The 17,379-nt window shown below is 44.1% G+C and overlaps 1 protein-coding gene across 4 annotated transcripts in view; it reads left to right on the top strand.

Annotated features, from left to right (window-relative positions):
* The window catches only part of Taf1a (TATA-box binding protein associated factor, RNA polymerase I subunit A), a 29,729-nt gene extending 14,546 nt beyond the window's left edge, over positions 1-15,183 (top strand). For 2 of the 4 annotated variants that reach the window (XM_040738095.1, XM_040738096.1), the window contains exons 8-12: positions 2,998-3,064; positions 3,671-3,794; positions 4,516-4,670; positions 7,578-7,699; positions 12,971-15,183. In XM_040738095.1, the coding sequence (XP_040594029.1) occupies positions 2,998-3,064; positions 3,671-3,794; positions 4,516-4,670; positions 7,578-7,696 (465 nt within the window). In that variant the 3' untranslated portion in view covers positions 7,697-7,699; positions 12,971-15,183. Of the gene's footprint in view, positions 1-2,997; positions 3,065-3,670; positions 3,795-4,515; positions 4,671-5,634; positions 5,741-7,577; positions 7,700-8,070; positions 8,247-12,970 lie in introns of those variants that run through there. The other 2 variants (XR_005873931.1, XM_040738097.1) reach the window with 2 other exon arrangements.
* Positions 15,184-17,379: the final 2,196 nt, after the last annotated feature.

Raw genomic sequence — 17,379 nt, 5'->3', positions numbered from 1 at the left:
CACCCTGAGCCTAGGCCCCCATCATATTACGCATATTTTTTTTTGTTGTTGTTTTTTTTTTGTTTTGTTTTTTGAGACAGGGTTTCTCTGGCTTTGGAGGCTGTCCTGAAACTAGCTCTTGTAGACCAGGCTGGTCTTGAACTAACAGAGATGCGCCTGCCTCTGCCTCCCGAGTGCTGGGATTAAAGGCCTGTGCCACCACTGACCATTTAAGCACATCTTTAACTACTGAGCTCCAGCCCTCTGCCTCAGCCTCCCCAATGCTGGGAGGCAGAGGGCCACCATCTGGACAGGTTTGAACACTTATTTAAGATAAAATAATTTATAGAGAAATGCTGTTTTTCCTTTTGAGTTGAGACATTCATAAATAAATCATGAAAAAACTGTGACTGTAGGAACCAATTTTAATAACATCTCTTATTGGTGTGTCAATATTTACTTCTGACTTTGCGTCATTGACCTTTTATAAAACCACTAAGAGAAACTGACAAAATTTGCTTTCTGTTTTGCTGGAAATAAAGTCAAAGTATCCCAGGCCCAGACAGAGTGAACTCACTTTCTTTTTCCTTCTCATATATTACATCCCTCCCTCCTCTTTCTCTTCAGAAAAGGGCAGGCATGAATTCAGTTTTTAAGTTTATTTTTTCTGTGTCCAAGTGTTTGTGTATGTGTGTTACCATGCACTTGTGGAGGTCAGATGACAACTTTCAGGAGTTGATCTCTTTCTGCACTATGATCTCCAGGGTGCAAACTCAGGTTGCTAGCCTTGGCAGCAAGCACCTTTACTCCCTGAGTCATCTTGTTGGCTCAAATTCATTTCTGATGTATGTTTTGAAATAATACAATGTTACTTAAAGTCCTGTTTGTTCCATAGTCATAAACTAGTTCTTTGTAACTTTTTAATTTTATCTATTTGTATTTTCTGTATGAGTGGTCTGCATGTATGTATACCTGAGGTCAGAAGAGGGCATCAGATCCTCTTATAGATGGTTGTGAGCCACCATGTGGTTGCTGGGAATTGAACTCAGGACCTCTGGAAGAGCAGTCTGCTTTTCACCCCTGAGCTGTCTCTACAGCCCAAGTTCTTTGTATTCTTAAAAAATAAAATCTTTAAGTTTCCCCTTATTTTACAAAAGAAATGTTTAAAATATTCACATGCTTTTAAGTGTGTTTTGAATATATCTTCTAAAATTGCTTTCTCTGCCCTTTGAGTATTTTTTTTTTTTTTTTTTTTGGTTGTTGTTTGGTTTTTCGAGACAGGGTTTCTCTGTGGCTTTGGAGGCTCTTGTAGACCAGACTGGTCTTGAAATCATAGAGATCCTCCTGCCACTGCCTCCCGGGTGCTGGGATTAAAGGTGTGTATCACCGATGCCCGGCTCAAGTTTTTGTTTTATGTATATTCTGTGGTGTTTTCTGATCATCATAGTATTTTCTATGTGAGTTCTTTGGTTTTGTTATGTTGAGAGTTGGGTGTCATGTAGTTAGAGACTTGCTTCAGATTTGTTCTGCAGCCTGGTCTGGATTTTAGGTCCTAATCTTCGTTTACGTCCAGAGTGTTGGGATTACAAGCCTAGGCCACCATACCTGGCTTTGTAATTTCTTCTTTGATTCTTTCTAAAAGCCACATCTTTTAAGTTTTTAAGGTATGTCAAGTAGGATAGATATGTGTACAATACAAATAAAAGCCTGTTTACTCAATCTGTTTCTTCTAGTAAACTTGCCATGCTGTTAGCAGGAATTTTGAGAGGACAAGAGACAAGAGAGGGGGAATATAGATAAATTAGAGAGTGGGAGGAGGGGAGAGAGAGAGAGAAAACACACCAGAGGTCAACCTTAGATATCCCATTTTAAGAGCTATTCTCTCTCTCTCTCTCTCTCTCTCTCTCTCTCTCTCTCTCTCTCTCTCTCTCTCTCTCTCTCTGTTTTTCAAGACAGGGTTTCTCTGTATTGTTTTGGAGGCTGTCCTTGAACTCACTCTGTAGACCAGGCTGTCCTCGAACTCACAGAGATCCACCTGCCTCTGCCTCCTGAGTGCTGGGATTAAAGGCATGCACCACCAACACCCGGCTAAGAGCTATTTATCTTGTTTGCTTGTTTCCTTAAATGTTTTGTTGTTGTGTAGACCAGACTGGCCTTAAACTAACAGAGATTCAGTGTCCTCTACCTTCCGGGTGCTGGAATTAAAGAAGTGCATCACCACACCTGGCCTATCTTGTTTCATGAAGAAACAAACTCACCAAGTGGTCTAGGCTGGCTGGTCAGCAAGCCCCAGGGGCCCACCTGTCTCTGCTTCTCCAGTGCTGAGACTCCAGACGTGCCAGGGTTCTTGGGATTAGAATGAGATCCTTGTGTTAATGAGGCAAATCATTCACTGAGTAAGCAGAGTCCCCAGATCAGATGTGTATTGTTTGGGCATATTTCAGCCTTCCTACACATGTACATGTGGAGGGTAGGAGTCTGTTGGGTATCTTCCTATGTATTCTCCACCTTATTGTTTTAATGTTTTCCTTCATTTTATGTGTATGGGTGTTTTGTGTGTCTGTACTTCACATACACGCAGTGCTTCTGGAGGTCAGAAAAGAGGGTTGGATCCTCCTGCAGCTGGTGTTACAGATGTTTGTAGCTGCCATGTGCTCTTAACTAAGCCATCTCTAACCCATCCATCTTTTTTTCTTATAGCAGGGTCTCTCTCACTGAACCTAAAGCTCACTGACAGGCTAGATTTTGAGGACAGTGAACTCCCAGGAACCTCCTATTTCTCCCTAGTGCTGGAATTACAGGTGCATGCTACCACCTGTGGTGCTGAGGCTATGAACTCAAGTCCTCATGTACAGTGAGCACTTCACCCACCCATCCATCTCCTAGGAATTCTTATATTCAGCTTGAAACTTTATCAAAGCAAAGTACTTTTTAAGTTCTTAATTCATTTGCTGAGTAAGCTAGAATTTGAGCAATGTCTGTATCGTGTATAAATTACAGGACTGTTTTCTCTTTCAGATTTTGCATGAGATCGTGCCATCCCATCCACTGATGTTAGAATTCCATACGTTGCTTAGAAAATCAGGTAAAAGTGTGCTTTATACTCATTTGTGCATATAGACTAGATGGAGCACCAGCAGTCTATGGTCCAGGGTCCGCATCTACTCATCACGTGTTTTCACAAGCTAAATTCACTTCCACCCCACTCCCTCCTGGAATGCTGGTGGTTGCTTTTGCTTTATGACTGTAGAACCTGTAGCTACAATGGAGATTTCACATCTGCAGCTCACAATGCTTAAAATGCTTGTTGTCCAGTCCTTATAGAGAGACTTCGGAAATAGGACAGAATGCCTTTCACTTCTATGATTTGCCTCTGTTAACCCCTTGAGGGCTGTAGTGCAGTATAGTATAGGACATCTGTCTTAGAAGACAGTTTGTTTAAGACAGATACTACAAAGTCTGTAGGTCTCAACCTATTTGCCAAATAGGGTAGGTGGTATTTAGAGGGGTCTAACTTCAGAAGAGGCTCACCATCTTATGTCGTTAACCGTCGGCTCATCATAGGACAGTGAGCATAATGCATTGTTTCAAACAGTTAACCAACCAAAGGCTTGCAATTAACAGTCCTTCATTAGCTTGGTGTCTCTTCTCCAGTACCTTCTGTAAGCTTAGACTTTTGTGACCGTTGCAGACATAGAAGAACACCGCAAGTTGGGCTTGGGTGTGTTGTTTGAAGTCCTTGATTTTGCTGGATGCACTAAGAACATAACTGCTTGGAAATACTTGGCAAAGTATCTGAAGCAGACATTAATGGAGTAAGTAGAAACGGCACTTTTCACTGGCTCGTCATGAGTAATAGTTGCCACATTTTAGCTGTTGCTTTTGATGCTTTTAACTTAATGCTTTCATATTTACTGTATGGGATCTTTAGCTCTTTTTCTTTTTTCCTCAGTATCAGAAGCTAGGAAATACAAAAATCATAAGCCTAATTGAAACTAGAAATTCTGTGCATATATTTTGTGTTAGCAAAATGAGCACTGCATCTTAAAGTGTCTGATGCTGCACTTGGCCATGCATGTTGTCAGCACCACATTCTGGGTGCAAAAAGTACCTGTTAAGTGATTATAATGATAGCTAATGGTTACTGCAGAGCAGACACTGTACGAGGAGCTCTGTGGGGATCTGCTGTTCTGTTGGGCTGGTTTGCTGCTAATAAAAATGCTAGGAAATAGCCACTTCCCCCATCAAAGAAGGCTGAGCAGCATGCTGAGGATCCTGTGATTGGCGATGGAGGATCAGAGATTCTAATTCAGGGGTTTAACTCCATTTTCATGCTGTAGGGCATTGACAGTGAAGTGGAAATGGGGTGTGGAGACCAAAAAGAGTGAACATGAGCTCGCCTCCAAGCTTCTGTCATGGCCATGTTCAGAAGTGAGCCCGGGAACCTCTCCCGTGTTGTCTTAGAGACCGCCCACATTGGACTTCTGCTGACAGCTTCCCCTCACTGACTTGTCCTTTTTATGTGTTTCCTTGCAGAAGTCATCCAGCGTGGGTTGAAGAAGAGTGGAAATCTAGGAGAAGCTGGTGGCCAGTCTTTCACTTCAGCTTCTTCTGGGCAAAGAGCGACTGGAAGGCAGATGCCGACTTGGCTTGTGAAAAAGCTTTTGTAGCGGGAATCCTTTTAGGAAAAGGTCTGTGGCTTTATTTGGATGTAGCTTTTGGCCGACTCTGAAGCTAGAAAGTGGGCTGGTTTGTTCGTCTTGCCCAGTGTGATGGCCAGGGGTTTTAGGTGAGAGTGTGAGCCCTGAGCAGGGTCATGATAAGAGCTTATGTGTGGTCCTGTGAACTGTGCGGTTGGCCTCCATACCCTGACAGGGCTCTGGGCATAAATGCCCTGTGCAGACTGTTGGGCCTTGCTGTGCAGGGTGACTGAGCTTGTGGGCAGCGCCACAGAAAGCACAAGGGTTCTCTTCACTGGCTTCACGTTGTTTATATTCACTCCCCTGTCCTGTAATGGACATCACCCCCTCCCCCACAGAGAAAGAATAGCACCTATTAACAGCCAGTCTTCTAAAGAGAGGATGTGGTCTTCTATTATGGGACATTTTGGCAGTAAAATTCTTACCTGCTTTGCACCACTGAAACATGAGTGGTGGAACACACTGAGATAAAACTGCCAGGAGGTTTTTCCAGAAGTATGAAAGCGGTGCTTCAGTGAGCACTGGGAAACTGCTCGTGAGCTCCCAGAGTTTGCCTCGTTGTGGTGTGTGTCACTGTGCAGTGGGACCCTGAGGCTACACTTGTGCAGGGCTGAGATGGCGTCTCTTGAGGAATGAGAATTGGTGTGTTTCCTGTAGTCACTAAGATTAGGAAAAGGTTGATTTTATGAGAGAAGGATTAATGAGAGCAGGTGACAAATGCCATTTCGAGTAACACACTAGTGATGGGACAGAAATGGGCCTGCCCGCAATGCTTCACTTCCTGAACCCTGAGTCACAGTACAGACGGCTCAGGGTGCTGCATCGGAGCAGAGTCTGAAGGCCTGGGACAGTTTCCAGTCTTCTTAACTTGTCACTTAGGTCAAGCAGTGACCTTTGGTGGCCTTTTGTTGGAGATGCACATCGTAAACATGACTCTTTCCTTATTTGCTAACAGGGATGTAAATACCAAGTGATATCTCCTGGAGGACTCTGAATTCTCAAGTATTCTAGAGGTGTGAGGCGTGGCTTTGCTGGAGTATGGGCACCTTTCTCCCATCAGGGTGGGTTCTGGCATTGAGCTGAGTTTGCTTCTCTCTCTGGGCACCACCATTACATCTAGGTCAGCTTCTGCTTTGTCTGAGAAAGAATGTGACAGCTGTCCTTCTCCCCATACTGTGTGAAAAGCAAGGCAGGCCCCTTTTCTCTGTGGAGAGATCTTTATGGTTAGCAACCCGATTGCCTTTGACCCTAAGCTCTCTTCAGGGTTATGCAGTTGTTGGTGTTAGGACAGGGTAAAATTCTGTCCAGTTTTCTGTATAGGTAAAAGCAGAAATCTGGCTGTATTTAACTTCTACTATAAAGTAGTTTATGAATACAAATTAGTGCCTTATTTCCAGATACTTAGGAGGCTGTGGTGGGAGGATCGTTTGAGGTCAGGAATATGCAAACCTGGACAACACAGGTAGATCCTGTCTCAAAAGAAACACCACAGATTATTTTAGTAACACTATGGACTCTATAGACTCCACCACTGGCATGCTGTCTTTAAGGATGATAGATGGGTTCTGTAGTTATGGTATATAACCTAGCATTTTCTTAGGAAAGATAGATGTATGTCACTGAGGATATAATAAAATTAACTTTTCATATGATTTATGGTTGTTTTGTTTAATAATCACAGGTAGGTCTGGTGGTACAGGCCAGTAATCCCAGCTATAGGGGAGGTTGAAACAAGACAGTTACTAGTTTAAAGCCTACCTGAGTTACACAGTAACTTCAAGGCCAGTCTGGATAGGTAACCTGTGGGACCGTTTCTTAAAACAAAAAGTAAAATGTAGGCCTGTGGCAGGTACTGAAGAGATGGCTCAGTGGTTAACAATGCTTGCTCTTCTCACAAAGGAGCCAAGTTAGGTTCTCAGCACCCACATTGGGTGGCCGACAGCTGCCTGAATTACAGCACTCTCTTCTGGCCTCTGTAGGCATCCACAAATATGTGGTGTGCGCGCACACACACGCATACATGAGTAAAAACAAAATCAGTTCTTAAAATCAGTGATAGAAGGCTTACCTAGCGTGTGCAGGGCCTTAGGTTCAGTCCCTAGAACTGCATGCATTCATGGATGGCTGGATGAGTGGACAGGTGGACGGGTGGATGGATAAATTGCATCATATCAAGCCTACATTTTTCTTTTAGAAATTGGCTTCTCTGAAACACTTGACAAGTGTCATCTTTGCATTGTGAGATTGAAGAGCAGGTAGCACTAGGCAGCTTGGTCAGAGTGTCATCTCCAGCCACTGCTTGCTAGAAGGCTAGAAGGAAGTGTGTTGATCACTTCTAATCTATGTTGTGTTTATTTTAATCCTCCCTCTTCCTGCTTTCTACAGAGAACTTTCTTACTGTGAGAGATGCCCCTGTAGCTGATTGACAAGCTGGCATTGAGAGGAAGCTGGGTTAGAGTAAATTAGCTTTTGGAAGGCTCCTTTAATAAATGTATATAATACGCATATCACCATGTCTAGGGTTTAGGAAGGGTGAGGGAGCTGAAGTGTTTGTTTTAATTATGGATGAGAGATGCCTTCGCAGGTAGCACTTCTTTTCATTGGTGACGCTTATACAGGATTTCTGTTAAAATGTATGGTTTTAAAGGGTGATTCTCACACTTGATTTTAGCCAAAAAGCTGAGAAGGGCATGTTTTTGTTTTTTACACAGAAGAAAGTGTTTGTTTAGTGGGAGAACATGGCTCTAGAATAGTTACTTTTCACATTGGTATGTGTCATACAAATGAATCTATTTTCATAATCATTAGTGGTCTAGGACTGAAGCAAAATTTTAAGACGTGATGAAGTATACTTAATTGACAAATATTAAAACTTTTTTATTCTGTTTTATTTTTTAGGTTGTAGATATTTTCGGTATATTGTAAAACAAGATGGTGAAACATTGAAGAAGAAAATTAAGCGAATGAAGAAGTTTGTCAAAAAATACAGTATTGTAAATCCAGGTGTTTGCACCTAGATTGTAAGTTGTTTTACACGTCACTACAGTGTGGTGGCTCAGTGGTTATTGAATGTGTGTGTTTGGTGTTTTAAGAAGGTTGTTTAAATTATTTTAAGTGTGTGTGTACATGTCAGCTGTGTAATTCCTCAGGAGCCTTGCTTTGAGACGGGTCTCTCACTGAGACGTGGGATTCATCTATTAGGTTGGCTGGCTACTGTGTCCCAGGGACTTTTCTTAGCTCTGGGATTATAACTGTGGGCTATCATGCTCAGATTTTAATTTTTGAATTCATTCATTCATTTTTTTATGTGTGTGCACACATGTGCAGATGACTTGGCATGCGTGTGGTGGAGAATAACTTAGAGGAGGACTTGTTCTCTCCTTCTATGTAGGTCTCGATTGAACTGTGGTTGCGAGAGTGACAAATTGTCTCATCCACTGAATCATCTTGTCAGCCCTATGCACAGCTCCTTTTGTGGGTACTCTGCTCAACTCATGTCTCAGTGAGCTATTTTCCAAGCCCTTTTTTAATAATTTTTTTATTATAAATAAATTTTTTAATAATTTATTTTTATTTTATATGCCTTGGTGTTTTGCCTGCATATATATCTGTGTGAGAGTGTCAGATCCCCTGGAACTGGAGTTACAGACTGCCATGTGGAAGCTGGGAATTGAAGCTGGGTTCTCTGGAAGAGCTGAGTCATCTCCAGCCCCTAATATATTGTATTTCACTTTGCTCTTGGTTATAGTTAAGAAATTAATCTCATTGCCTTTGCTGATTATAAGTATATATACCTTTATTTTTCTTTTTTGTAATGTTACATGTACGTTTTATTTTTTTGTTTTTGTTTTCCAAGACAGGGTTTCTCTGTGGCTTTGGAGGCTGTCCTGGAACTAGCTCTTGTAGACTAGCTTGATCTTGAATTCAGAGATCTGCCTGCCTCTGCCTTCTGAGTGCTGGGTTTAAAGGCGTGCGCCACCACTGCCCAGAATTACATGTATATTTTAAAAGGATGATTCTTACACTTTATTTCTTCCAGAAAGCTGAGAAAGGAATGTTTGTGTTTTTTAAACAGAAAAGGGTGTTTATATTGTGGGCGAACATGGCTCTGGAGTAGTTGCTTCTTGAAGGTGGCCTGCCTGTGGCTGTTCTGGAATAAATACAACTTGTGCTGCGTAGTGAGCACACATGCACTTTTAGATTCTAGCTGACCCAGGTCACATTCACTGCCATGAAGAAGAGTGCTAGGTCTGTTGAGGAGGTGAGGAGAGCCTGAGAAAGAACTCTTCCTTCCTCTGCTGGTTTTAGCCCAACAGGTGGGTCAAGTGACCCTCCAGAGAAGGACCTTTGACTCCAGAGGACTGATTTGAGTCAGAGTGGTAAAAGAGGCTGTGGCTTAGCCTAAAGGGGCATGGTGATCTAGGATATGCTTTGGAACTCGGATGTCCCCTCTCCTTTTCTCTTGGGAATGAGAACAGGTACAAAGTAAGCCTACTAGGACAGCATGACCAGAGGCCAATGACATGTTCCAGGAACATAAGCTGGGCTCTGTAGAGTGTTGTGATGCTGGTAAATGCTTCTTCAAAATGATCTTGGCTCTTGTGCAATTACTGTTGAAGTGACTAGTATTTGGATTCCAGGAAGGTTTACTAGTACTCAGGTGACAAAGCACACATTTCCCCATTGGCTTATAGCCCTACCAGTCTTAAATCATGAGCAGTAAAACTGGGCAAATTATGCCTTGCCAGTAATCTTTATCTCAGTAGTATTTTGTACATATGGTGGTAGTGGGGTCTTAACAGATAACTTCATAATGAACAGATTAAACCAGTGGGTGTTTCGTAGCACCACTTGTAAACCAAGTTGGAGTTAGCACATTAAAGAACCAGCATTACTGAGAGTATGTGGGTCAGTTGTCTGGTAGTTTGTGTAAGTAACTATAGGAAGTAATGCCCCAACAAAGCTCAGGGCACAGGCCAAGATGAGCAGGACGCCCCTCCTGAAGTCTTAAGTGAGGGTTCATGCATCCCGTGAAGGGGAGGTGGGGAGCTATGGTTCTTGGTTTCTACACGAAGCTTTACTTTTTTGTTTTGTTTCTGTTTTTTAACTGAGGCCTGCCTTTGTAGGCTTCACTGGCCTCGAACCCACCATTCTCTGCCTCAGTGTTACATGTATATGCTACAACATCTCGTTTTTCTTCCCTAGAATTTTCTTAGCACCTGTTCAGTTAGAGCACTGTGAGTTAACACCTGTGGAAATTATTTTAGGTCTGCTGGCCCTCAAGCCAGTAGTTAAGTAGTGACACTGACCAGGCTATGTTAGGCACTTTGAGACTCCCATTTCTTCATAGCAGCACACTTTTGTGCTATCCCTCTGACCCAGAAGGAGAAGTTTGCCCTCAGAGATGAAGTACCTCTCTGGTTAGACCCAACTGTGCAGACCCTACCTCTGTTGCCTCCCAGACCCATGTGAAGCACTGAGCTGGGCAGCTAGGATCAGAAGAGACGTGACTCACAGCCCCAAGGCCATTGGCTCGAGCAAACTAGGTCTATTCTCTCTCCTAGGCTTTTGGGAGACTATCCTCTTTGTGTCCTAGGAGGCCCATACTGCATCTTACCAAACTATCACATTAATTTTGTGGTGCTTGTCTTTCTTGATAGTATGTTATTGAGACATAAACTTCTTTATGTTACTATCGGCTCACAGCGCCTGGTTTAGTAAATAAGTGAGGTAAACTAAATAAAGATGTATGAAAGTGACAGTGTCTACTTCCTGGAAAAAAACCTTAGCAAACTTGTGCCAAGTATAGGGCCTTGGGAAACGGTTGGATTAGTGCGTTTCTTACTGTTCTAGTGCTGTGAAGAGACATCATGACCAAGGCAGCTTATAAAAGGATATATTTAATTAGGGGTTTCAGAGGGTTCATAGTCATCATGGCAAGACCATGGGGTAAGCAGTCAGGCATGGCACTGGAACAGTAGCCCAGAGCTTGCAGAAAGCCAGAAACCAAGAGCAACTAGGCCTGTGGGGCCGTCCTCATCCAACCACTACAATTAGAATCCTGGGTTTTATTATTACATTGGTTTAGAGGGTTTCACTAGCTCTGTCTGGCCTTGAATTTAGATCTGCCTGCCTCTGCCTCCCACGTGCTGGGATTAGAGGTGTGTTCACCTAACCCAGCTCTGGGTTTTTCATTTGGTAGTGTGTCACTTAGCAAAGTTGCTAATAAGCATTCTCTTTTAAAATTGACTTGCTTTGATTTAGTTTGTTGCCTAGGATGGTAGTTAATGGTGGGTCAGGCTAACTGCTAAGTATTCATTATGATTGCATGATGACCCTTTAAGTACAGGAGCTAACAGAATTTTAAGTCTCTTTTGATTTTTCCTAGAAACTTCTGAATGCGTATCTGTGAGGTATACAGCTTGGTATCTTGGTAGATGTGGTAATCTATTACCCCTGTGTTGTTAGTGTATCTATCAGGATTCTCTAGAGGAGAAGCCACCATAGAATGAATGTATAACACAAAGATTTACTAATTATAATGGCTAATATAATATGGTTGTCTGCACACTGGAGAAACTGAGAACCCTGCACTAGCTGCTCAGTCCATGAGGCCAGATGCCTCAGCAGTCCCGTTCTGTCACTGAGGCCCTGGAGAATTTCTGGGGAGTGTTTGGTCTTCAGTCCACTTTGGAAGCCAAAGAATCTGGGTTCCAATGTCTATGGAGGATCATCACGGCGCCATTGGTGGTGGCGATAGGGTAGATGCCAGCAATCTACTTTCCAGCAAGGGTGAAGTGGGCAGGCAAAAGGCAATAGATTCCCTCTCTGACTTCTATACCTGCTCCACTGCTGGAAGGTGGAGCCCGCTCTGTGGAAACATTTTCTCTATGAGTTAATCTTTCCAGGATTTTCACTTAAGAACTGCTCAGAAACACATCACTTGTGTGACTCTAAGACATCATCATCATCACCACAGTTGGAGGACTTAGCATTTCCTGTCCTAGCAAACTACAGTCCAGCACATCATTGAACGGTGTCTTCTGTGTTGGTCTCTAGTTATCCCTCTTGCATAATTGTGAGAGCAGTATGCACTCATCCTGAGCCATCATCTCTCCAGCCCCCTAGAGCTAACGTTATTTAATGACTGAAGATTATACAATTTTTTCCCTTATTTACTTAACAAAGGACATTTGGATTGTTTTTCCTTTTAACCATTGTGAATACTGCTGTGGTGAACATAGGAATGCATATATTTTTAGTCCCAGCTCCCAATTCCTGTTGATCGATGTCAGCTCTACTTTGGATTTTGTTTTCAGTAATGAGCATGGTAGGCTGTAGCTGTAATTTGGTAGGAGAGCACTTACCCACCATGCATGAGGCCCGGGGCTCAAGTACTAACAATATTACTACCATCAGCACCGCAACAATAATAATGTAATAAAACCAATTTACATTGCCATCAGTAGTACACAGAGTTCCTTTTTCCATATCCAGTGCTTGCCATTTCCCAGCAGCTGTGTGACAGTACCTCCCTTTTCTCTCTTTAGACCCTTGAGCATCTAACATGCACCTGTGAGTCATGCAGTGTCTTCCATTGAAAGGCATCTACTTAGGGTTTTGCTAGTTTTTAAAATCATGTTGTTTGCATTTTTGGTATTCATTTGCCTTGCATTTCCTGACTGTTCTAGGTCAGATGATTGTATATGAATCTTCCCCCCCAAACAGCCCCAGAGTACCATGGAGCCAGAAAGGCTTGGTGGGTCTTAAATCCCAGCGTGTCCTAAGCACTTCATCTGGTGGTGCAGTCACTGTGTTCTGTGACCGTGGGGGGTATGAGAATGGTAGCCATTGAGTGGGGACCATGGGGCCTGGTGTGTGGGTTTTCTTTGTAAGGGGTAATTGTGATGGATGGTAACATTTTAAAAAAGAAATGATAGGTTGCTAAATGAGAATCCCCACAAAAGATGTGGAAAGTGTCTTCATAGAGAGGAAAGTTGGCTTTGAACTTGGAGAATAATGACTTCATGCCAGTTCATTCACGGCTCCCATCATGACTGTACCTTGAATTCACATCAATTATGACTGTATTCAGTTAGTGTGCCTGCAGTAGCTAGTTGCAATTGATACAAGTTTTTTGATATGAAGAACAGTCAGAAGTGATTGCTGAGTATGGTAAATTGTGGAATGAAGTCTGAGCCGTAATTTAGAATACTGGATTTTATTGCCGTTTGACCTCTGGCGGGTGGTGGGATTCTTAGGTACCTCACTGAACCTCTCTGACCCCACAGGCTTGTCTACATGCTGGTAATGGGCTGAGTTGTGAGAAGATGCTCTAGAGACCGGTGGACAGTGCGCGTGCAGGAGCTGCCCTCTGTCGTCAGGTTCATCAGGAGAGGAGCACAGCTGCAAGTGGACTGCGGAGAGGCCAGAGCTCAGGAGATGGCCTCAGTCATAAAATAAGGTCATTGTAGTGGGTCTTCATCCAGACCCAAATGACTCGTGTTCTCATAAGAACAAGTGGACACGGCATGTACACAGAAAAAACGGCGTCTGAACGTGAAGGCAGCACTACTAAGCTGTAGCTGCAGAAGACGGCTTGTGAACCACTACAAGCTGGAAGAGACACCTGGAACTGATTCTCCTGGCAACCTCGGAAGGAACAGCCCTGCTGACCCCATGACCTCAGGGCCATCAGAGCTGAGAGACAATATGTCTTCTCATGAGAACCTTTCAGTTTGTGTACTTTTTATAGCAGTCCAGGCAAACTAGCACAGTGATGTACAAATGTGTGTTTCAAAGATGAGTGCTACATGATTTCAGCCCTCAGTCTGGGTCTATCTGATAGGTCCACATGGTTCTCAAGCTCAGTCAGCTTCTAATGGTTTGGCCATGATGTAATCCCCAAGTTCTTTTCTACCAGTGCTGTATCAGACCCCCACCCGCCTCAGATGTTCACAGGTCTGATGTCACAATTCCTTCCTGTGAGTGCTCCACGATGCTGTTCCCCATCTGTTAATATAATCTGCCTTCCATTATTGGGCCCTGTTTTATGCTTTCCCTGTCTTAGTTAGGTTTCTATTGCTGTGAAGAGATACCATGACCACAGCAACTCTTTCAAAGGAAAACGTTTAAATGAGGTGGCTGGCTTAGTTCAGAGGTTCAGTCCGTTACCATGACAGGACATGGCAGTGTGCAGGTAGACGTGGTGCTGGAGAGGTAGCTGCTCGATATTGATATCAGGCAACAGGAAGTAGACTGAACACATAGTAGCTTCAGCAAAGGACACCTCAGAGTCCACCCCCACAGTGACACTTCCTCACAAGGCTACACCTACTTCAAGGCCACACCTCCTTAGTGCCACTCCCTTTGGGGGCCATTTTCTTTCAAACCACCACACTTCTTCATCCACCTATACGGTCCATATTAGCCTCAAAGTGGTGATCCTCCTGCCTCAGCTTTTCAGGTACTTGTTACAGGTGTCTGCCACCATACTCGGCTTCTCAGGATATATTGGAAATGTGTGTCTTATTTATCAGCGTTCCTTTTCCTGCATAGCACCTTGTATACTGACATATTTACCGAGTTGACCCTGAGGATCCGTTGAAAAATGACGTTGCATTGTGTAATTTTATCTGAAATGTGACATTAATCAGGGGCTTGTGTCAGAGTCCAGTGGACTGCTGATCTTTGCTTATTAATCTCTGCTAGGACATTTGCCTCAAACAGGAAAATCTCCATGTGTTTGTTTTGTGGCCAAAGAACAAAGATCCAGACATAAATGTTAATCAGAGATCAAGAAACTGTCTCCAGGATGGGAGATGCACTCCCCCTCACCCAGGCCCAGGTGTTTAGGGCACCTTGGTGACTGTGTTCACTGACTGACGAGGGGCCAAGGGCTACTGCTCCATCCAAGGTTGACAAGCACTGACCTTTGAATAAATAGCCCTGTGGAAACTGCACAGTCACCAGTGACTCAGACTCCAGCCTATGCCTTCAGAAGCAGAGGCCGTGCATTTGGCTCAGTGATGGTGTGTTTGCCCAGCATGTGTGACAGCCTAGGCTCCGTCCTCAGCCCTGCCAGTGAGCTGACAGGTAAAAGCAAGGTGTGGTGTTGACAGTCACCCTGACTACCCACTCCTGACGCCCCATTGGTTTTATGGGTTTTGTTTGTATCTTAAATACTGTGGAAGTTCTAAAATTCAGAGATTTGGCTCCACTACACCTAAGTTCATGGTCTTAGTGTCCTCCTGGCAATGTTCTGGGGTCAGCGGGATTGTTGCTTGGGCTGTCAGCTTTAGAAGCACAGCAGGGCTGGCAGGACATGTCAAAATTCTAACAGTTCCAATGGGCTGGAAGCACAGGAAATGCTGGAAGCAGGCTCAGTTCAGGTACTAAATAGTTGTATAGACCTGTCTCTTTGGGTTTGGGGTCTGTGAGTTTAGGGTTCTATGTTCATTCATTAAAGAACCTTTTTTTAAATAAAAATTTAAATTAAAAACAATCTTATTTTACATATCCCAGTTCCCTCTTCCTCCTGTCCTCCCATACCCCCATTCCACCTCCACCCACTCCCCAGGGAAAGGTGAGGCTTCCCATGGGGGAATCATCAAAGTCTGTCACATCATTTGGGGCAGGACCTAGGCCCTCCCCCCTGTATCTAGGCTGAAAGAGTAACCCTCCATAGGGAATGGGCTCCCAAAGCCCATTCCTGCACTAGGGATAAATACTGGTTCCATTGCCAGAGGCTCCATAGTCTGCCCAGGCCTCCAACTGACACCCACATTCAGGGAGCCTTGGTCGGTCCTGTGCTGGTTCCCCAGCTGTCAGACTGGGACTGTGAGCTCCTACTTGCTCAGGTCAGCTGCTTCTGTGGATTCCCCAGCATGGTCTTGACCCCTTTGCTCATCACTCCTCCCTGTCTACAACTGGATTCCAGGAAGGAAAGCAAGGAAAGAGATAATAGAGGGAGCCGTTATAGGCTTAACAAGAAACCTGGCACTAGGGAAATCTCCAGGAATCCACAAGGATGTCCCCAACTAAGAATCTAAACAATAGTGGAAAGGCTACCTTAATGCCCTTGCACTATAATGAGATTGATGACTACCTTAAATGCCATCCTAGAGTCTTTATCCAGTAGCTGATGGAAGCAGAAACAGATCCACACCAAGCATTGAGCTGGTCTCCTGGAACTGTTTTAATGGGTATAGTGGCACATGCCTTTAATCCTGGCACTTGGGAGGCATAACTAAATTTGAGGTCAGTGTGATCTACATAGAATTCCAGCCATGGCTATATAGTGAGACTTGTCTTAAAAAAAAAAAAAAAAAGCCTATTGGTTGGCAGAGACACACATGTAGCAAGACAGTCTTTTTTTTGGTTTTTCGAGACAGGGTTTCTCTGTATTGTTTTTGGAGGCCGTCCTGGGACTCGCTTTGTAGACCAGGCTGGCCTGCAAGACAGTCTTAAATACTGATGACATGTGCATGGAGGAAGAACACTTCTAAAGGTGCTCGCTGCCAACAGCCTGAGTTCCATCCCTGGGCCCCATATAACAGGAGAGAATGCACAACTAAAAGTTGTCCTCTGACTCCACACATACCATGGGCTCCCCACCCCCATGTAATAAAATCAGAGCAGCTATAGATCTGGCAAAAATAAGGAAGTCGGGTGTTCTGTGCTTCCTGGTCTTTGTGTTCTCTGGGACAAGTTTGTGTTGAAACCTGCCAGTGTGTTAGTATTCAGAGTCAGGCTTTGGGCTGGTGAGTTAGCCAGCTTCTGCATTTTAGGGAATTGGTATCTAGAGTACAGAAGCTAAGGGGTACAGATTGGTGGTAGGGTGTGCGCATCATGTGTGAGATCCTGCGTTCAATCTCCGTGTACCCTTTTGCCCCGCTAGGAAGGGGGCTTGAGAGGGTGGGTTTGTTCTGTCTCTTACTGTGAGGATGTAACAAGGGTTCCTCCCTGGACACTGGGCATTTTGGCGCCTTTATTTTGAGTTTTCCAGTCTAAACAGCAAAGTTCATATTATTTATAAGTTAACCAGTCCATGGTAGTTTTGTTTCCCTTATGTATTTTGAGATAGGGGCTCATGTAGCCCAGGCTAGACTCAAAATTGATTTGTAGCAAAGAATCAACATGGCAGTTATACACAGTCTGATTTGTGAGGTGCTGGAACTCGAACCCAGAACCTTTGCTTACTAGGCAAGCACTCTACCAACCAAGCTATGTTCCAGTCTGCTGTGTGTTGCAGCAGAGTGAAGAGACTGAGACACCCTCCCTGTACTGCCTGTGTTTTTCTTGCGGGGGATGCAAGATTCATGAAATTCCCTCCCATCTAAGCACACACCAGACAGCCCTCTGTGACGTGTCCCCAGACCCTCTCCCGCCGTCCTCTGTCTGTGCCCTTCTGCACTGCAGGAACCTGGACGCTTGCCTTACGGAGTCTGCCGTTGGGGCTCTGTAATGTGCGATGTGCTGTTCAGCCCGCAGAGAAACAGTAAACAAGTGGGAATTTCCTGGCCTGCGCCCCACATGGTGGGAATTCTGTGCAGCTTGGGGAATCACTGCACCTCAGTCATTGACCCCATCATACCTTTTGGCTAAGCGCTCATGGGCCCCAAGCTCTTGGCACTAGTATTGAGACTTGCTCCAGCATTGCTTGTAGACGGAACTGACAGGTAAGGACACCTCTCACTGA

This window comes from Mesocricetus auratus, unplaced genomic scaffold (genome assembly GCF_017639785.1).
Source record: "Mesocricetus auratus isolate SY011 unplaced genomic scaffold, BCM_Maur_2.0 Super-Scaffold_100676, whole genome shotgun sequence".
Lineage (NCBI taxonomy): Eukaryota > Metazoa > Chordata > Mammalia > Rodentia > Cricetidae > Mesocricetus > Mesocricetus auratus.
Note: the sequence above shows the minus strand (reverse complement) of the source record. Positions and strands in the feature narration are given on the sequence as shown.